Source organism: Chelonoidis abingdonii, chromosome 14 (assembly GCF_003597395.2).
Source record: "Chelonoidis abingdonii isolate Lonesome George chromosome 14, CheloAbing_2.0, whole genome shotgun sequence".
NCBI classification, from domain to species: domain Eukaryota; kingdom Metazoa; phylum Chordata; order Testudines; family Testudinidae; genus Chelonoidis; species Chelonoidis abingdonii.
This window is the reverse complement of record NC_133782.1, coordinates 18,528,624-18,549,656: the sequence shown is the minus strand read 5'-3', so window position 1 is coordinate 18,549,656 and position 21,033 is coordinate 18,528,624. Positions and strand designations below refer to the sequence as shown.

The 21,033-nt window shown below is 40.9% G+C and overlaps 1 protein-coding gene across 1 annotated transcript in view; it reads right to left on the bottom strand.

The window, feature by feature from the left end:
• SULF2 (sulfatase 2) overlaps nt 1–21,033 on the bottom strand; it is a 191,160-nt gene that overhangs the window by 62,520 nt on the left and 107,607 nt on the right. The window contains exons 4-5 of the mRNA XM_032767360.2: nt 6,338–6,489; nt 2,052–2,221 (exon numbers count right to left, since the gene is read on the bottom strand). Coding sequence (XP_032623251.1) covers nt 2,052–2,221; nt 6,338–6,489 — 322 coding nt within the window. The remainder of the gene's footprint in view (nt 1–2,051; nt 2,222–6,337; nt 6,490–21,033) is intronic.

Genomic DNA, 21,033 nt, shown 5'->3' with positions numbered 1-21,033 from the left:
GATGTGTAAGGGTGGTAACAAATTCTTCCTTTATTCAACAAGTGGGGATGCTGAACACTTTTCCTCCCAGGCCTCCAAATGACTGTCGAAGTGGCCAAATCCTTTCTTGGATGTAGTGGGATCTTCTTGCACAAAAACTATCCCAATTCGCAGGAAAACAGCAGTACTTTGTGTATCCAGTCTGCAGACCCAGAAGAGAGCAACCAACCTTCAAATTGCCAGCAAAGTGCCACTGATGTTCGGTCATAGTTTATGCACCTCAAAAGTTGTTTCATGTGCATAGGTTCTTCATATGGACTGCATGACCAACTGGGAATTGATGGCAAACATTGCGATTTTGCAGGCAAAACAGCTTTACAAGACCATCTTTGATGAATCAGATCCTTTGGACGGTCACGGAACATGGAAACCCTAACATCACCTGCCAGGAGATTCCACTGCTGTAGTCTGGAGCCCAACAGCTAGACTAGAGCCAATCAACAATTTTATGCATCATTTTCGTTCTCAGTGACCCAGAATTAGTAAAGTTTGACTACATTTATTTCAGAAGCATTTTGGCTGTAGAGCAGTGATTAGTAATAGTAATAATGAAATTCACTGCTGATATAAAATCCTGCAGCAATTTCCATAAAAAAGATCTTCCAGTCAGGAAAATAAACTAAACTAGACTGGTGTTTGGGAAAAAAGTAAACAATGTGAAATAGAAAAAAAACATACAGAGATGCATTTCATAGATTTCATCCCCTTCCTTCCCCTGATCCCTTCACCCCTTTCTCTTTTGCATCATCATAATTAAATTGCTGTAGAGGATTGTGTGGAAAATGATTACATCTTTGAGATAAGAGCGTTTTCCATAAGCATTCCTAATAAGGTTGGAGGTCAACTCTGTGTACGACTAATAACAGACACTACTCATTTTGAGCTTTTGTAATTTTAATTTCAAAGGAAAAGAACTGAGCATGGGATTGCAAACAACTTGAACATAAAATACTGTGTCATTTCAGGCACAAGAGACAGATTCTCTTTAGTGGCACAGTGTGGCAGAATGAAATATACAATTCTTAGCTCTCTAATAATCAGAAACTAAAACAAAGAAAACCCTTTCTCTCTCTCTCTCTCTCTCTCACACACCCACACACAGTCTGTTCCAAAGCTGAATCCTGCAAGGAGCTGGTGCCCTTAACTGCTGTTTGATGATCATTTTGGTGACAGCACAAGGCTAGAGATCAAGAGACCTAAATTATTTGTCAGCTTTGCTGAAAACTTCCTGGATGACTTTGGCAAGTCATATGGGGAAACTGAGACGCTGAGAGTCTGAATGTTAAATGGGGATAATAATAAACATTACTTATTACTTGTATTATGGTAACACCCACAAAATACGTATAAAGGTAAAGTCTGAAGCCCTGAAGAACTTACAATTTAAGGGACAAGTTCTGATTCACCTTAAACATGCTCAATAGCACCTTACCTCCCAAGTAGTATCACTGAAGTGAAATTTACACCCACTTGGGGTACGTCAACACAGCCACAGCAGCGAGCCTCCCAGCCTGGGTCAACTGACTTGAGCTTGTGGGGTTGATGATAGTGATCTGAAGCCCACACCCTTCCCTAGGTTTCAGAACCTCAGCACCAGCCACGACTCCAAAGCACTGTCTACAGAGCTATTTTTAGACTGCTAGTGCAAGCCCTCCAAATCTGAGTCTCTCAGCCCAGGATGGGATGCTCACTGTCACAGGTTGTGTAGATACACATGGCCAGAGCAGCGTAACGGGACTTTAGAGAATCAGGGCCATAGAATTTGACATAAAGTTCAGTGATATCAATGTGAATCTTTCCATTGACTTCAAGGAGCTTTGGTTCAGGCCCACTGATATGGTCTCCACTCTGAAGGTGCTTATAGTATTCTGAATATTCATATAAAAATTTTGAACTCTTCTGTTCTTACTAACTGTGATAAACGCATGCCAAGAGTCTAAGGACCCCAAAATATGTTTTTCCCCATTCTTTTTTCTTGTGCCAGGAAATACAGGGATTTTATTTTTCCTTACATGTGTTGTGAAGCGTTGGGAAAGAGTTGTGAATACTGAGGAGCTGAATCTTCAGGACCATGAGGAGCAGCGTGGCTGAGAACCATCAAAACTGGCCTATGGGGATACATCTTCTTCGACATTCTGAAGAAGCTGACACTGTCATTGGTGATCAGGTCAGTCAGGTAATCCTGGAAAAGGAGGAAGAAGTTGAATAAAATATTCGAACAGCCAATTAGAGTCCTAGATAGTCTTGGGTATCAAGAGGGACGTGGGAAAAAAGATTATTTAGCCTGGAAAGGAAGAGTAAGGAGAGACTAAGTTTAAGTTGTCAAAATTACAAACAATAAATGAAAAAACAGATCATTCCCTTCTCTCTAGCCAATGATATGGAAAAACAACAAGCCCCTCCAAGAAATTAAGGGCAGCTAAATTGTTTGTGTTCTGGGGTTGAGATTTTCAAAGCATGCAAGAAGATTTAGGCACATTGTTCATTGAAAGAATGCTTTGAAAATCTCAACTGACCTGTGGGTTGTTTTTTTTGTGTGCCGTTCTCTGAAGCATCAGACGGTTACCAAGGCTAGCAGCCAGATACTGGACTAGTTGGGCCAATGGTCTGACTCAGCAAGGCAGATATAACAGAGGCACTCAGATACCATGATGATGGGTACAGCGTAAGAATCTAAAAGGTAGGTAGATAGAGGTCTCCATTAAAAAACAAATCTGAAAACTTAATAGAGTCCCCTGGAAAAATGTAAACTGAACATCCTTTGTGATCCTCTAGAGTATCAAGTACATGTTGTGATACTGGAAGCATGTGGATTAAAAACAGTGTCTTTGTGACACTTCCTGCGAATCAAGAAAATCCTATATATCAACATATGTTTCAGACACCAGCATGGTATTATTTATTGTAAAACAACACAAGCACAAAAAAGACTGGCTTTTCACCTCCAAAATCCAAAGTAAAACCACATGCAGTGTCTTGCTTTTGTCAAGTCACCTGGTATGAGTGTGGTTCACATCACAGAGGATGGAAAACCTCCCTGGTTCTCCCTTCAAGCACAGCTTTCTTTCATCAGCCCAGTCCCTGGCTTCCCAGTGCACCTCCCTTTTATAGAGTAAAGGTAATGCAAAGGCACGAGACTGACAGTCCAGGAGAGGGAACTACTCTGTTTTCCTATATAACAAATCCAGCATAGTACAGTTAGTGCCTTCTCAATCTTCTTCACCCCTGCCACGGAGGAGCAAGAGAAAGTCATCTTTCATTACTCAAAAGGAGCTTCTCTCACTTGATTTCTTTATTCAAACTTAGCACAACTGCTCGCTGCCTCTCCCAGAACCACGCTGACCAAGCTTCAATTTACACCTTTAAATATCAGTCTTGACTTGAAGCATTCCTCCTATTCCAATCCTAGGTTTACCCTACCCAAGTCTGTCACCTGTTCTGAATTATGTGGTGTATTTGTGATATGAATAACTATCTATAGAGGACAAAGCAGAAACCACCAACTCATTTCAATTATGAAAGCTTGTATAGATAAGCATAACTCCACCAAAAACAATGAAGGTCCACCAGCTGAGGACCTGACCCTCTGTATCTGAAAAATGCTTCTTAATGTTGATTAAGGAACTGAAAGTCAATATTCTAATAGAAAACCCTGGACTAATAATACACTCACATTTAATTAAAACATATATGTATTTTCTAAGCCTGCTATAAGACATAATGAAGACAGAAAGACCTTTTGTTCTTGGGTCTGGCCTGTGAAGAGAATATGGATTTCTATTCCATTCTAAAGGGAAAGGACACTTGACACGTCAAAATTGCCCTCAAATTAAAATTTTGTAAAAATAAAAACATTTGTAAAACCTAAGACCAAATGGAAATATTGCCATGAATTTATTTTTATTTAAGCCTCCAGTTAAGACAGATTTAAAAAACTAAATGTGATGTTTTAAAAAAAACCTAAATAAGGCAAATTATGCTAATACATACAAAGTTAAATAGATAAGAAACTGATAGAAAAGTGTAACCGACTAGTACATTTTCTGGGTAATATTTAGATTTTAAAAAGTGAATAATGATTTTGTTTGTCTCAATTTGTGAGGTGCCAAGCTTGAAATACTTTTAATGGGCCTGATTTCAGAGAGTGTGCCCACTACTCACTTTTGAAAATTGTTTCTTTCATTGTCTAAAATAAAAGTTAACAAAAAGTAAGCTAACATCATAATATTAAAAATGGGATTTTTTCTTTAATGGTATTTTTAATAAGGATATCTCGGTTTTAAAAATATAATCCTTAACCCGACAGTTATCCTTTAATATGAACTTTGCATTAAATTTGCATCTCAAATATTTAATTTGTACAACTAAGAGGTCAATAGCCCATAGAAGCACCAATAGGCTTTGCTAACTTGTGTGCCAGTGGCAGAGATGTTAGAAACAAAAAGGTATTTGTTTTATGATGTAGAAGCGTCATTAAAACAATCTCTCTGGAGTCACGTTACTGCAACTTGTCCCTTAGTGGACAATTTAGTTATGAAAAGAAAAACATAAAAGGCAGGGAGGAAACATACAGTAGCATGTTTCAACTACTGATCGATCCACCACTTGACTCCAAATGTTACTATCAATACATATTGCTTTGTACACTACTGGCAGGGAATTACAGTAATAATCTATATGCACAAGATGTGATGGTCATTTGGAACATTTACTTTCAACCAGGGATTTTTGGAAAAAGGAGTTCTAATAGGTGTTCGTACATCTTAGATATGAAGAGCTGTACAAAATGAAAATGCGAGCGTTTTAAAAATACCTTATATACCAAACAGAGTTGAGGGTTTTTAAGCGTGTGTATTCCCTCCTTAGCTCCCTTTGCAGCAACTGGGTACAGTGACCAGTAAAATCACTGACATCACATTATTCCACTGAAAAGTTTTTTAATTCAACGTTTCCAATAGTTTAGCTGTTAAGATCAGCACTCTTGCCCTTTACAGATTAAAAGTGAAATGGGAGAGAGGCATAATTCTATCAATCAGTTGTCTCTTCCCTTTATCAGCTGGTAATAGAAGAAGAAACCTGAGAAACCTATTAAGATTCAGCTTCTGATAGCACATTAAATAAAAAAACAAACAAACAAAAATAATCTACATTTCAGTTTCTTTAAGAAAAATGTTTCTGTGTACATACCACTAGGAAAGTAAAAACATGTATAAGCAACATTTGTATTTTTCAAACAAAAAGGGCAGGGTGTATTTGAACTGAATTCCTCTCATGCAAATCTATCTTACAAATGATTATGATGTTACAGTGAGAATTAACTGTCATTATAACCTTTTTCTTCTAAATCCATGTCATCACTTTGCAGCTATTTGCTTTTCCCCCCTGCTTCAAACAATGCCCGGTTTCACTCTTGGACTGTTTCCTTCAGGTTTCAGTTTTTCTAACCAAAGCAGTTTACAAATGAATTATTTACAGCCATAAATCAGAGATTCGGCAGCTCACTTTAGGAAATCACACAAGCTGGCTGTTTGACAAATGCATGCATTTTGCTCAAGTAAACATTCTCCTTGCTAGTAGACATTATGCAACATGAGATGAGAAAGGGAAGTGGTGGGGCCTGTGCTGGGGAGATGGGCGCCAAATATTTTAGTGAGCTAAGTCAAGGTAGAGTAGCGTCAAGGACTTTAGAAAGATATATATGTAACAGTTACACATCCACAGCATTCACATAGCAAGGCCAGCTTTAATGTGTGATAAACTGATGCATTATGGACTCCCCACAATTATTACACTGTGACCATGAAACAGGCTTTTACTTAATAAATACATACATTCAAACCAATCCACTCACCCATTCTAAGTAGAAGGGATCAGATACTAATCTCATTTACACTTGTGAAACCTCACTGAAGTCAGTTTTATTTCTCCAGTTGTACACCAGTGTAACAGGCCAGAGGTCGGCCCAGTGAATGTTAACTGAAGTGCAGAGCAGTGAAATACCAGTCTTGATGCAGTTGAATACATCTCTCAGCTTGTAAGACATATTGAAGCTTTTACAGTCTTAGGACGTGTAACTTATATTCTTGTAGCTGCTAAGAACATTTTAAATACCATGTCCACCAGAAGTGAAAAGATATGGTCCAAAGGAGCCGCCTTAGGGGCTGAAACAGATGTTACTAGCACTGTCTTTCAATTATGAAATGAATACTTTAATAAGACTGAATCCATAAAGTGTTTGTATTCTCCTTGCAGTCATGTCCAAAGGGAAAAAAAATCAAAACAAATCAATACGACCTACCCTAGAGTAGTCAAATCCATGCTTCTCCTTCACGCCATTTCTACAGAGTGTGTAGTTGTAAAAGCGAGAGTTTTTAAGTAATCCAACCCATTCTTTCCAGCCAGGAGGCACATAGGAACCATTGTATTCATTAAGATACTTCCCAAAGAAAGCTGGAGGAGAGAAAGGAGAGCTAGAATAAGTAGGTATAATACAAACACCTCAGAGACTACATTTTACCACACACTTCAGTTTTTTCTTCATCCAGGTACATTTAACATGGACAGCACATAGTGAGATGTCTTATGAAATTCTGCGTACAGTCTTCCCTGCATTTCAGAGCTCTCTAATGCTATAGGTCATTTGCATTACACACCACTTATATAAGAAATAAACCAGATCAAACTAATAACTGAAACTGCATTTAAAGTACCTATAACAGTGGTTGATACATTCAGGCACACCTCTCAAATAATGCCAATTGCCACATTACCTCAGTCTACCCTGAACTACCCAATTTAGCTGCCCTCTTCGTATTGGTTACAGTCATTTAAGCTATCTACAGCTAAGTAAGTGCTCAGCAGCATCAGGCTGGTGTGGGAGACACAACAATAAATGAGGCAGTTCACAAAGTGATGAAATTTCAAAGGCTTAAAAGAAATGGACCAGCAGCCTGTTTGTCAGAAGAAATGAAAAGTATACGAGACATTAAAGAAAGCTATGCAGGTATGTGAGTCCTCCTCCCAGAATAGCTATTCAGACTGACCAGGCTCCTGTAAGCCTCAGATACAGTGACACAAATTACTTAACAGAAAATAGAGCAGAAAAATGCAAAATATTAACATTATACAAAAAAGCAAAAATTCACCAAGATGTTATAATACCCCCATTGATGCATACCTGGTATAGCAATTTTTAAAGGTTAAAAGTTAACAGCACACCCACAGTGGGCAAGAGCAGAGACTATCACACTCATTCCTCTTTAGATGATACAGATTTTGAACCCAGAATCAAATAATGAACGTGACAACTCATGATGATGCTCTTGTCAATTAACATGTATGTGTATGTAGAGAGAGCAGAAGATGACATTGGAGTGATCTGAGATCAGCATTTCCCCCTAAAGCTGTAGACTGAGATTTTCAAAGGAGCCTAAGGACGTTGGATACACAATTCCCATACATTTTTATTGGGAACTGGATTCCATATTCCTTAGTCAGTTTTGAAAATCTTAACAATAGTGCCAGATTCTGACCTCCCTTGTATTTGTGCAGATGAGGAGAATTTTCACTGAAATTGGTGGGCCAGGTTCTCAGCTGGTGCAAATTGGTACAGCTCCAATGAAGTCAATGGAGATATTTGCACCATCTAAGGATTTGTCACAAAGGGAATTAAGTCAATGTGAGAGATTTCCTTATCCACAAATAGCACTGTTCCTACTTGATAAGACACACAAGTTAAAGTGCACTATCTAAGTATGATACAAAAAAAATGGGTAAAAGATGTACCTGAGGACAAAGGGGCAGATCATCAGGTGGCATAAGTTGACGTTGCTCCACTGACTTCACCAGCTGAGAATGTGACCCAAAATCTCAATGGAACTAGCACGATGGGGAACATGGGACTAGCAATAAAGATGGAAATATTTCAAAGCAGCGAATACATGGACAACTTCTCAGGTACATTTAGTGAATAAGATCAGACCTGAAGAGCTACAGAAAAATTTCAAAATGTAATTGGAAAAAATTTATTCATCATCCTCTTCAACAGAAAATGAAGGTGGTCAACTAATGTGTCTCTCTAGCCATGACTAATGGAGTCAAAATCTGGGATCTTTTAAAACTGATGGAAGTGCTGAAAGAATCATGGTCTAACACGCAGAAGACAGTACGGGGAGATAGAAGATCCATTGAAGAGACGTGAATGAATAAATACAGTAAATACTTTGAAATTCATCCAAGGAGCTTAAACAACTTTCCAAAGACGGGTTAACATTGTTTTCGCTATTTTACAGATGAGTAACTGAGCCACAGAGGGATTAATTGATTGGTAAGTCTGCATGCAGTGTTGTAGCCATGTTGGTCCCAGAATATTAGAGGAAAAGTGGGTGACCCCATCCTGAAAGAAATCTTTCCTGAACCCCCTCTTCTGACCTTAAACAACGCCCCAGCCTCTCTAAGCTCATCATCGGAAGCAAGCTCCCCACATACCAAGACACATCAACTAAAGACCTCAGTCATCACGCAAAACCTTCAGTCATATCTCCACTACTACAGTAATCAACAACCGCCACAACACATTTTTCAAGATCCCTGGGTCCTACACTGCCTATCACAACACACAGTGTACCTCATCCAGTGCACTAAATGGCCCAATAGCAACTACGTGGGTGAAACCCGGACAAACACTGCGCTCTCGAATGAACTCACATAGGAAAATAATAAAAGACGGGAAAAAAACTCACCACATCACCTGTGGGTGAACACTTTTCACAAAGTGATCACTCTATATCTGACTTGTCAATTGTAATCCTCAAAGGAAACCAGCACAATACTTTCAAAAGACGAGCCTGGGAGCTTAAATCCATAACTTTGCTAGACACTGAAAGTCATGGACTGAATAGTGACTCTGGTTTTATGCCTTATAACAACAATCCAGAACCCACTAACAATCCCACAACCCCCAGCTGCTTTTGCTCCCCCCTTCCTCTTCTGAGACTGGAGGGGTGTTAATGGGCCAATTCACCTGGAAGAGGCCCTTGAAATGTGCATTAGTTATTTATGCTAAACAATCTGTTCCATTTTGTATTTAGCTGTGTGTAGGAAGCCAGGGTGGCTTTCGCTCCAAACCTGAGGGTAAAGAGCCACTCTCTCAGCCTGAGTGGGTGGTGCTAGACCAAGCTTACTCCACCCCCCAGAAGGGGGAGGGGTGGAACAGGAAGTACAAAAGGCAGGGCCCTTAGCCCAGTCAGAGCACCACCAGAGAGGGAGGCAGACACAGACCGCTGGCTTTTCCCTTCAGACCCTGCTGCTGCGCCAGGGGAGGCCCTGGACCAGGAGAAACCTGACCTGGAGGAAGGACAGGGGCTACCAGGACTCCTCGCTGCAGAGTACCCAGAGGAACTGGAGGAGCCTGAGGCGGAGCAGGAGCTGGAGCGGGAGAAGCTGTCCTGTCGGCGTAAATGTGTCGCCCCTAAAGTGCTACAGTGGCACAGCTGTGCCGCTGTAATTCTGTAGGTGAAGACAAGCCCTAAGTTTCCCACACCTGCAGAAGAGCTCTGTATAAGCTCAAATGTTCGTCTCACCAACACAGTTGGTCCAGTAAAAGATGTTCCCCCACCCACCCACCTTCCCTCTTGTAAGTCTGTGACCGAGTCAGCATCACTGTGAAGAATTCCAGTTCCCCTGTTCTAATCAACAGATCACACTTCCACTTTAATAAGACCAGTCACCAAAATCAGACAAACTAAGATGACAGCAACTAGCAAAGCATAATCCACTTAACTGTAAATGGATAAAAATTGTCATGTCCTTTTAGAGGGTTGCACAGCACAAACACTCTCTCAAATGACACTGCTTTCTGAGCAACATCCAATATTTAGAAAGTGAAAGGAAAACCACAATGATATGTGGGTAATTAACCAGAGCAGGAGATTTTGTTTTGTTCTGGCCTGGTATCAGGGGATAATGGATTGAGATATTGACTGTTGTCTACCGTGGCAGGTATGTACAAAGCAAACTAAAGGCTTTTGTGCCTCACCCATATATTATATCCAAACAGAGTTAAATTTGGCACTGCTCTGCACCCCATTCATGGAAGCCCAGTTTCCAGTTTACCAGTCAGTTCCTAAAGCCTTTGGCTGAGCCAGCTAAACAATGCAGGAAAGCAGCACTCTGCAAATAATTACTTCATTGTCATTCAGCATAGGTATTAAAGGAAAGTCTGAGAGAAGTTCCTTCCAGCACCTTTTGCATATCTGCCATTGTATGTTCAGGAGGATGGTTTTATAATCTTTCATGGATGTCAAAGTACTTTAAGTAATTTTCTCTACTGTTTCTAACCTTCACATCTCTCTTTCTCCCTCCCTTCCTCTCAAGAACCTTAAAAAGGCTCATTATTTAAACTCTTCCAAACATTTCTCCTTTGTGCTACAGAATATGGGGCTACAGTAAAGCTGTTTTTCTGCTGGGGAAGATTTTGCTTTCATAGCGTAAAGCTTCTGTCTAATACACTTTTTTCTTTTTCTGCTTCAGTCCAGCCCATCACCATAGATAGCTGCTCAGTGGAGAATGCAAGCCTTCAGTGCACCCAATTCCAGACTGCTCCAGGATTTCATTAGCAAACATTTTCAGGGACCAAAGCTATATATGCACAGCTGTGTTTCAACATCCAGTCTATGGATATATTTTTACAGTTATTTCAGAGGGTTTTAAACGCTTTTTATACATGTAATAATAATAAAGTGGTTTTAAAAACTACTATCCAACATAGTCTCTCCCATGAATAGGTGAAGCAGAGTCCATGGCAGATAGAATGAAACTAAATGACAAGTCCTGTATACAAGGTAACCTCTCCTGCCAGATTTTACGATCCCACCAAGTTCTTGGCTCCCCAAAGTTTCCACGACTCCCAACCACCTGGAAGAGTCTATAGTCCACGTTTGAGTTGCAGGTAGAGTTTAAGAAACATTTTGCTGAAGGATAAAAAACAAGAACAAAGCATGTAATAATTTGCTGCATGTTACGGATTGATACAAAGATTTCTTTTGATAACAATGTAATTTATAAATATATTAAGTCCTCAAATTCATGGTTTAAAAAGTGAATCTGGCCTCACAACATGCAGTCTACAGAGCAAAACCAAAAGAACAGACTTCTCAGTTTGAAAATGGTCTAAAAGAGTGCATTTATGACCATGGCAAACTTTCAAGTTTCCTCTCTACCCATCCTTATAAGGCTTTTCATGATCATTTTTATATTTTAAGGATAAATTTCCAAAAAATGAAATGTAACAAACGATATTCAAATATCTTTCCATGGCTCTAAATTCAAGTGGAAATTAAGAGACTGTTCCTAGCTGGATCATTAGAATGATGAGGAAAATCATTCCTCTCATTTCATCCCACCTGGGCTGTGATGCCAAGGCCCAACACTGGAAGTTAAGGATAGAGGGACTGAGTCTAATCTCACTTATTCCAGTTGAGATTGGGAGTAATTCTGCAGACGTCGGTGGAGTTTCACGAATGTAAAATTGGTGAGCGATAGACTCAAGGCCAGAGTTACTGCTCTTCATTCACTCGCCTTGACAATGGAGTTCTAGTCATACTCAGTGCTATATAATCAGTTTCTTTTTTATTTAGATATGTTTTTGTTAACAAGAGATCAAGAATCTTTATGCACTTCATCTTAACAATAAAATCAGAGTGCTTATGTTCCTTTAAAATAGGTAACAGGATGAAACAAACAAAAGCACAAGTGGAATATCATTAACAACTTTCTGACAGTGATATGTTACGTTATGGAATAGTTTCTCCCATGAGAAGCAGTGGAAGCTAAATCTCTTATGATATTTAAGCCTACACTTGGGTTATACACTAGAAAATATATTATAAGGAGCATTCTTGCCCTGGGTTGGATGAGCTAAAAAGCCTAATAGGTCTCTCTCATCTCAAATTTAATTTACATGATTACCAAATTTTAGCATACGGATTTATATTTCTAAATAATTTTGTTAACAAAATAGTGCAATGAAGATTGAAGGTCAGAAAAGCAAAGTCAGGCCTCTCCCTGAGTTAAGAGTTTATACTATTACGTCTTCCTCTCAAAACTCTTTATATACCCTCTGTGCTACTTATTTATATCTACCTGCTACCCAGTTAACACCCTGTTAAACTGCACACACCTGCAGTGACTTTAACCTTAAACCTCTGTGCCATAACCATTAACCTTCTACATTCCAAATCAGATGTCATGTGTCAAGTACTTTGGCATATTTTTAGCAGCCACCTTTCCAATCATTTGTTAAGGTTTTTAGCTGCCAATCTGAAAGTTTTCTATATGGATTTGTTTATTCCTCTGAGTTGCTCCATTTCTGTTTGATTTTTCCAGGTCAAGCATTTGAGCCAAAATTTACAGCTATTCGGTTTTGAATGGAAAAGCAGCATTTCTGCTCTGATTCCTATTACGTATCTAGCCAAAATTATTTTGTAACACTTTCTTGCTCTGTAAAAGGCATTCAGATAAAATCACGTGTAACAGAAAGTTTTCAGCAAGGCAGGGTATTTATATGTACTAGTCACAAGCACAAACTCTCAAGGTCAAGTTCAGTACTCACATCCGGCCAAATTCTGCACTCACACTGGTAGCGTACTCTAGGATTAACTCCACCAAACTCAACATATTTAAAGTGGTGTAACACTGATAGATCTGAGTTAAGAATGTGGCCATTTACTCCAACGGTAGTCAGTATAAAATCCGTCCCCCAAGGACAGTTTTTCAGAAGAATTCAGCTCTGTTAGGCACCAAAATAAAAGGCCAGATTTTCAAAAGACCTCAGCACATTGAGTGCTGAGCTCTACTGAAAATCTGGCCTCTGATTAAGTGCCTAAATGGGAACTGAGCTCTTCTGAAAATCTATCCCCAATTTTATTGAACTGACCAGTTAAAAATCTGGCCCTTAGCATTTAGCAATAATAGGAATTGTAGCTCTGCTGCAAAAAGTTAAAATATCTGCTATTAGTATTGTTAGCTCAGTAATGGTTATAAATCTTACCACAGAAAATATACAATAGGTTCTTATACACAAAATCCTTTTTGAAAGATGAAAAGGAGAACTTAAGGCCACATTTATCCTCAAACCCCATCCAACTCCATTGATTCTTGGTTATAAGCAAAGGCACAATTTGGCTCATAGGGATTTTTTTAAAAAGCCATGAAATGTTTGCTGGAAATCAGAGATTTAGTGCATCTGCCACACAGTCCTTGAAAATGATGAAATCTTTGAGGAACATAATAGTCAGCTAGGATTAAAGAAAGAGAAGTATTAGGTACTTTCTTTAAAAAGTCAGTTGCACATGATAGCCCAGATTTTCCTCTGCATTACAGAATGCTGTCGGCAGAAAGTTGCCCTAAAGATTGTGTACCCCGTCTATCACTGTAGGGAACCGCTAGTGGCACAGAGCTGGAGTAGGGGGCTGGGTTCATACCCACCCCCTTCTTCCAGAAATTGATTTAGAATTTGGGGCTGGAGTGAAAAAGGATATCCTGATGATCTGCTGATTCCTGGTTGCCCTAAAAGCCCTGGTGGGCCACCAGCAGCCAGTGCAATTACAACAGCCTCTAGATTGCTCTAATTTATGCCAGGGGACAGGTCTGACACACACCTTGGGGAACACAAACGTACGTTTTACAATATCTTTCTGCACTCTCCTGAGTCTGTAATGCACATTCCTCAGCTGCAGCCAAGGCTCAGTCCCAATGTTTATTTACTGGCTCAGGTTGGCTGATGCAGGGGGAGGGAGAAAGTGGAGTCAATTAAAACAGAAAAATTTAACCAAAATATTTGGAAGTGGTCAACATGGAATTAAACAGCAGAATGCAGATAATAAGCCAACTCCTGCTTGTCTTTCTTAGGTAGGTTATCTCAATGGAAACAATGGGCCAAAGCGTGCTCCCATTAAAACCAATGATACTATTCAAGTAAATGGAGCAAGTCTACTGTTGTAAGGCTCAGACTCCTTTTCCTGAAATAAGCCAGCATGTGCTGAATGGAGAAAAGCCCTATCAGCCATATTCTCAGTGCCCTGCCACTCAAACCTTTACAGATCTCGATGACCAGCTGTGACTATTCTAGTTTGCTACTTTCCCAGAATGCTCCCCGTCCCCCCAAAAAACAACAAAACCCCCAAACTCCTAGAAGCATAGTACATTACAAACTGGTCACATGGCATTACTACCAAGCCCAAAAAGAATCATATTCTTAGGATTTATGCTCCAGTCTTCAAATGTAACATTTCCTCTTTCATGTAAAAATATCATAAACCTGCCCAGTATTGGATTGATAGACTTTTGTAATAAGGAGCAAGATAATCCAAGGTTTATCTCGTTTATGCTGAACCTTTATTGGTGACAGAGTCTGCACCAACTTATTTTGGTCAACTCCAAACTTAGGACTGGTCTACACATCTCTCAGGGGTGTGAAAAAATCCACATCTGTGAGAGACATCGCTATCCTGAACTAATCCCGAGTGTAGACAGTGCTAGGTCAAGAATTCTTCTGTCAAACTAGCTAGTACCTCTTGTGGAGGTGGACTGGCGATAGCAATGGGAAAGACCCTCCCTGCAGTGAGTGTCTACACTGAAGTGCTACAGTGGCGCAATTGCAGCTGTTCTGCTGTAGCGTTTTCAGTGTAGACATACCCTTAAGAGAATTTCATTCAAGGTCAGTTTGTCCACAGAATTTGAAAAAGCCCAATTGCCAAACTCTGGGAAGGTATCAGATTATGTTGTGTAAAAAGAAATGTCTGCCCCCTTGAAACAGAATCTGTTTTCTTCCATTTAGCAGTAAACTTGGAAGAAGCACTAGAAAAAACACTGGCTGATGAATAAATATGCAAAGGAAACAATATAGCCTTGTTGGACCCAATTAAGAGAAAATTCCCACCCTGACAACCAAATTCCTTTCTATTAATTTCCATCCAGACAGAAGAACTGTAAAATTCTTCAGATAGATTTTTTTCCATATGTTCACCTAATTCACTTTTCCCATCTTTTCTTCAATGACCTTTGTAAGATATAACAGCCCCAGGACTTTCATAACAGCCAACCTATATGTCCCTTATGATGCATCTAACTATATCTTGGGTACTAATCTTCCCCTTCCCATAACATCTGAGCACCTCAGAATCTTGAATGTATTTCACCTCACAGCACCCCTGCGAGGTAAGACGGTGCTATTATCTCTATGCCTCAGCTCCCCATCTGTAAAACAGAGAGACTAAGTGAATTGCCCAAGATCCCACAGGAAGCTGGGAACTGAACTTGAGTCTCCCCCGCCCCAGACTAGCACCCTATCCACCAGACCATCCTTCCCCTTATACATAAGTAAGGAGTTACAATTCAACACAGCTTGCCCTTCTGCCTGCCTCCAGAATGTCCTTTCCGTAAGGCTATGGATGCAGGCAGTTGCTTGCCAGAGCAGTTACCATGTTCTGTTCTGCTAGACTGTTACATTAAGAGATTTCACAAAATCTATTGCTTTGTCTTTCAGCTGGATACAACAAGCCAAACTTTCCCACTACCTACCAAACCATGCATTGTTGCTGCTGCGCTGGATGAGTCTGTAAACAGTATGGGCAACATATAACACACCTCAGCACTTAGGAAAGCAGTCTTAAGAAGCTGCATTAGAGTTGTTGCCTGGAGTTTGATTGTAACCTTACCACTCTGTGGATTAGCCTCTGCGGTCATAAAAAATAAGGGTGTTTTAGAGAAGTTGTGCCTCAACATGATTTTGAAAAGCTGAATGAGAGTTCTGCAAAAGACAGAGTTCTGGAGAATACCATCAGAAAGGAAGTACTCAGTTATAATGAGGATGGTGGAATATATGCCTAGATAGACGGAGATCCTAGACAATATGGGGAAAATCTCTTCTCAGTCTTTTGGCTAAGATCCTGACTAATATCTGATGCATGCTCTGTTAGGAAACTATATGCTACCCTTTAAAAAAAACAGACCCAACCATCTGATAGGTCTTTTCAATCTGTAAATACTGTGGTTCTAAATGATGTAACATGGATTCTGAAAGCATTTTGATAACATGCAAATATTCTATTTAGCTTTTTGCTGTTTGAAGACTATAAGATAAGAATCCTATTTTTAAGAAATACCTCACTAAAAATTCCTACTTGGCAGAAACGATAAATCAATATGACAAAGCCATTATACTTTAAATGCTAGAATTGGCATCCTATCATAAAAGTAAATTACTGGAAAAAAGATGAGGTGTTTCTGATAATCTAAAATATCTAATGCTGAAAACAGATACAGTCAGGCAAAAGGGAAAGGGAGGGGTTCCAGTGATATGTGGCTGGGCAAAAGGAAACCACAAATACTTTCTTTGGGTTACTTCTACAGCCATGGATGTATTCATGTCAGGCACAGAGGCAAGCATTGTTGGACCTTGGACTACACTGTGAATTTAAGTTAGGAAGACATTTATAGATGGGCATATCCTCCTCTTGTCTACAGAATCCTTAGGGAAACCTGTAGAATAAGTCATAGTAGGTAGCCAGAAGGGATAGGTAGTGTGGCAAGGCACCTTCTCAGTTCCCCAGCCTCTGCTGCTTTTTAGCCCTGGTGAGACAGGCTTGGGTAATGCAGTCCCCCTTGGGACACAGGGGAAGTTTGCTCCCTGTATCTCCACCAATCCTGTTTAGAGTATTTTTACTCCCTTGTGGGAGAGAGTACTGCCTCTCCTCCTGGTGAGGGTCACTGTCTTGCTGCTCCTACACTCCGGCAACAGGGCTCCTTCTCTCACTGCTCTCCCCTCTCCTTCCTCCTAGGGAAGGGTTTAAAAAGGTCTCAGGCAGCCCTAAGGTGGAATCAGTTGATAGTAATTAACCTCAAGTAGATCCCTCTCAGCTGATTCTAATTGCTACCTTGGTAATCCTTTCTCAGTTGAACCTGATTGACCTGTAGTTGCCTCTCAGTTGATAAGGAGGAGGGCCTTTTAACCCTCTGGGACTGCTTCCTACCCCTCCCTTGTAGCTGTCTGTCCTGAGTTTATCACAGTAGCTATGCAGTGGAATCCTCTCTAGCGTACAGATGCCTCTCATTTCTGCAGCCTCTGCATGAAGTCCAGCTCTGGTTCGGATGTTCAGTCAGGGGGAGGAGCCAGGGAAACAGAGTTCCAGATAGCATGTTCCCTCTTAATTCTATAAGAGCTCACAGTACATCTACATAGTAAGTTACAAATGCTCAGAGCCCTGTCGATATACACTGTGGAGGAGGTACATGCATGCAGAGGCCAGATTCAGCACCAGTCAGCTACATGAGATGAGAGTTTGAGCCACTCTCCTGACTCCAAAACACAAAAGACCAGAAATCCAAGAGCCTGTTCCCTGAAGATTTTGTTCTAATTTCTGGAGGGCATTCCATCTCCCTATACTGCATTGCTACAAGCCCTGCCTGCCAGAGAAGATAATGTAGTTAGAGGAAGTGGATTATGGGCTATAGATCTACTCTTTACTTCTGTTTCTTTTAACATGGCACCCGGTTGCTCCCTGCAATAACTGCTACCATAGTAAATTTTATATGCAAAAATCCTTCATTCAGATTATTTTCAAGCATAGAGGTCTCCAAAACTGTTTACAAATAGGGTATTATTGGTCTGACAGTCTTTGCTAGAATGTTTCAAAACAGAGAGTAATGTGATTTAGGCCAATAGGCATTGAAAGTCATCGAAAGTCAATGGACTTAGGAACTTAAGCCCCTAAGTCACTTCTGAGAATGGAATTTAGGTACCTACGTGACTTAGGCACTATTGAAAATCTTACTCCAAGTTCCTCATCCAGTACAAAAATCTGCTTTCCTGTGTTCAAGGGGTTATCTGAGTTGGGATACATTCTTTCCGACATAAATAGAACTCCCAGTGGGAGGAAGCATGGTCTAGTGTAGGGGTGGGCAAACTTTTTAGGCCAAGGGCCACATCTGGGTGGGGAAACTGTATGCGGGGCACGGGGTTGGGGTGCGTGAGAGAGTGTGGGGTTTGGGAGGGGATGCGGTGTGCAGAAAGGGGCTCAGGGCAAGAGATTGGGGCAGAGAAGGGGTGTGGGGTGTATGAGGGAGCTCAGGGCAGTGGGTTGGGGTGCAGGAGGGGTGCAAGGTGCAGGCAGAAAGCTGGGGAGTGGGCTGCAGGAGGGCTTCGGACTCCAGCCCGGCGCCGCTTATCTAAAGCGGCTCTAGGATGGCAGCAGTGTGCACCGGGGCCAGCACAGGCTCCCTGCATGCCTGCCCTGACCTCGGCACTGCGCTGCTCCAGGAAGCAGTGTGGCCCCTGGAGGATGGGCGGGGGGGCGGAGGGCTCTGCATGTGATGCCCTTGCTGTGCCTCCAGGTACCTCCCCCGAAGCTCCCATTGGCCACGGTTTCCCATTCCTGGCCAATGCAAGCTGCAGGGGGTGGTGCATGGAGGCATCGGCAACATAAGGAGCCCCCCCGCCCCGCCCGGGAGCCACAGGGAAGTGGTGCCGGCCGCTTCTGCAGAACAGTGTATGGCCCACGGCGCCACGGGGGGCAATCTCGTGGGCCTGATCCAAAGCCCTGATGGGCCAGATCCGACCCATGGGCTGTAGTTTGCTCATCCCTAGTCTAGTGGCTAGGGCACCAGACTGCAAGCTAGAAAACCTTGCTTCTGTTCTCAGCTTTGCCAGTGACCTTCTCTGTGACCATGGGCGAGTCACATCACCACTTGATATCTGTTTTTCCTCCCAACTTTGTCCGTCTTGTCTATAAGCTCCCAGGGCACAGGCTAGCTCCTGCTATGCATTTGTGACCCCACTGTGCCAGGCACTGTACAATCTCAGTTGGGGTCTCCAAGTATTACTATAATAGAAGTAATAACTAAACAACAGTGGACAGCAGGATGCTGCAGGGAAAAGCTGAGAATCTGAGAATTTTGCCCTTGCCAAGTATTTAAACACTATAATCCAATCACATCTTTTCTGGGTTCATTCCTCTTTTAATAAACATTTACCAATAGCATTTCTCCTATTTCTTAGAATTAAATTTATATTAAAGTTATTCTGAAATGTCAAAGCCTCAGACAGTGATGCAGAAAAATAATTATTTGAATGCAGTCAGCTACTGTATGTGTTTAGTCTAATACTAATGGGAGGAAATGGAACACTGACTGAATTTTAATGAATTAATTAGTTAATTGTTGTAAAGGCCTGCAAAAGTGCTAAGTATGATTATTACTTTTATTCCCAGGAAACCTCAAATAATAGCAGAGCTAGGCCTCCTATAATGATATTTCTCTCAGTTCATAAAAAATAAATGGTGTAAACTAGTATTTATTAATTTTTTTTTTAATTCAAGTATGAGCCTAATGTCATGAGGCCAGATTCTGCCATCCTAACTCAAAATGCCTTTTATTGTGTGAATAGCCCTGCTTAAAACACTGGGTTATACCTGCAGTAGGTTACTACTCAACATGAGTGAGGATGACCTAATCTGACCCATATATATATATAAATGTGTTGCACCTGCTACATTTTGGTCCGAGTTAAGTGCTGATGTAAGTGAACATAACTTCCTCTGAAGCCTCATGGAAGCCAATACTCACTTTCACCACAGCTGAATTTAATTAGGTACACAAAAGCCTTTTCATTTCCTGACTGTAGATGAGACTGAAAAAAACCATAATATTCTGGAATGCGTCACCAATTTTAAGACCTAATCCGTAAGACAACCAAAAAAAGAAAAAGAAAGAAAAAGAAAGAAAAACTTTTCTCATTAATGTCTATGGAAAAAGCGTAGGTTAGTGTTACAATCAAATATCTTGGTATCTGTTACTAGGAAAAATATACCTTCACAATAGTGTATCCTGCATTTTAAGTGCTGCTTCCTTACAAAAGCTGTGTGTATCCATGGAAAACAGAACCTTCCTTCTGTAAATGTTTATACACGGAATCTTTGGCAGTCAATTCTCAGACACTCAGAAATGTTTATCACAAGATCTCTTTGTTTTCCCTCCATTCTAGACGTCTCCTCCTCAGAGTCTGAGCCTCAGCGCCCACTGTTTCACATCATGATGATTCAGGCATCAGAGCTTTCACCATGCTTTTCCACAAATGAATCTTCAACTGACTTAATGTGTTTACCAAAATTGTCCTTCCTGTATAGTTTCCCACAATGTGTAATAAGGCAATGATATGAGAAGCTCTTGAGTTGGACTGTTTGATATACAGAGAGCAGGAACTCACTGGCTGCATGGGTGAGATGCACCAACAGAACAAGGCAGCCTTTATAGTCACCCCTCACGACACCAGCATTTTCCAGACTGCAAGCCAAACTAATGCTCATGATGAAACACATATATACTCTCAGTTGCTACAGGCTTGGTGGCAGAAGGAAAGGAAAAGCCAAGCTCTGTACCATCCCAGTGTTTATTTTAACTGATCCACAGAAGGGTGAAACCACAGCTCAGTCCTGAATCTTATGCACTCTGGGTGAAACCTGCCTCTGCTGAATTCAGTTACAAAACCCACATTGACTTCAACACTGCCTGGATTTCACTGTCTTGTTTATGGTGCTCAAGCAATGTTGATTGGTGCTCTATAAATATGATAGACGGTAGAGAGTTTAAGAACTACAAACAGAGACTAAACTTCAGGAAGTGATTGTGGGACTATCATGCTGTTCTCTTGCCCTCCTACACTTTTTCCACTGGATCGACTGTGGGAGAATCCTGCGTCATGTTGGTTCACCTGCCTGCACTTAAATGGCACTGTTCCAGGGGTGTCAGCAGCAGCACAAATCTGGCTGGAACTGCATGAGTCTGAACAATTCCAAACCACTGCTTCCATTGCCACTAGAAAATACCACAGTGCAGGTAAGAGAACAGGTAGGAAGATCCCACAGAATGGTGAGAATCCTAGTCTACAACAGGGACATAATGCAGAGACAGACACTGAAACCACAATGAGAAGGGCCAAAG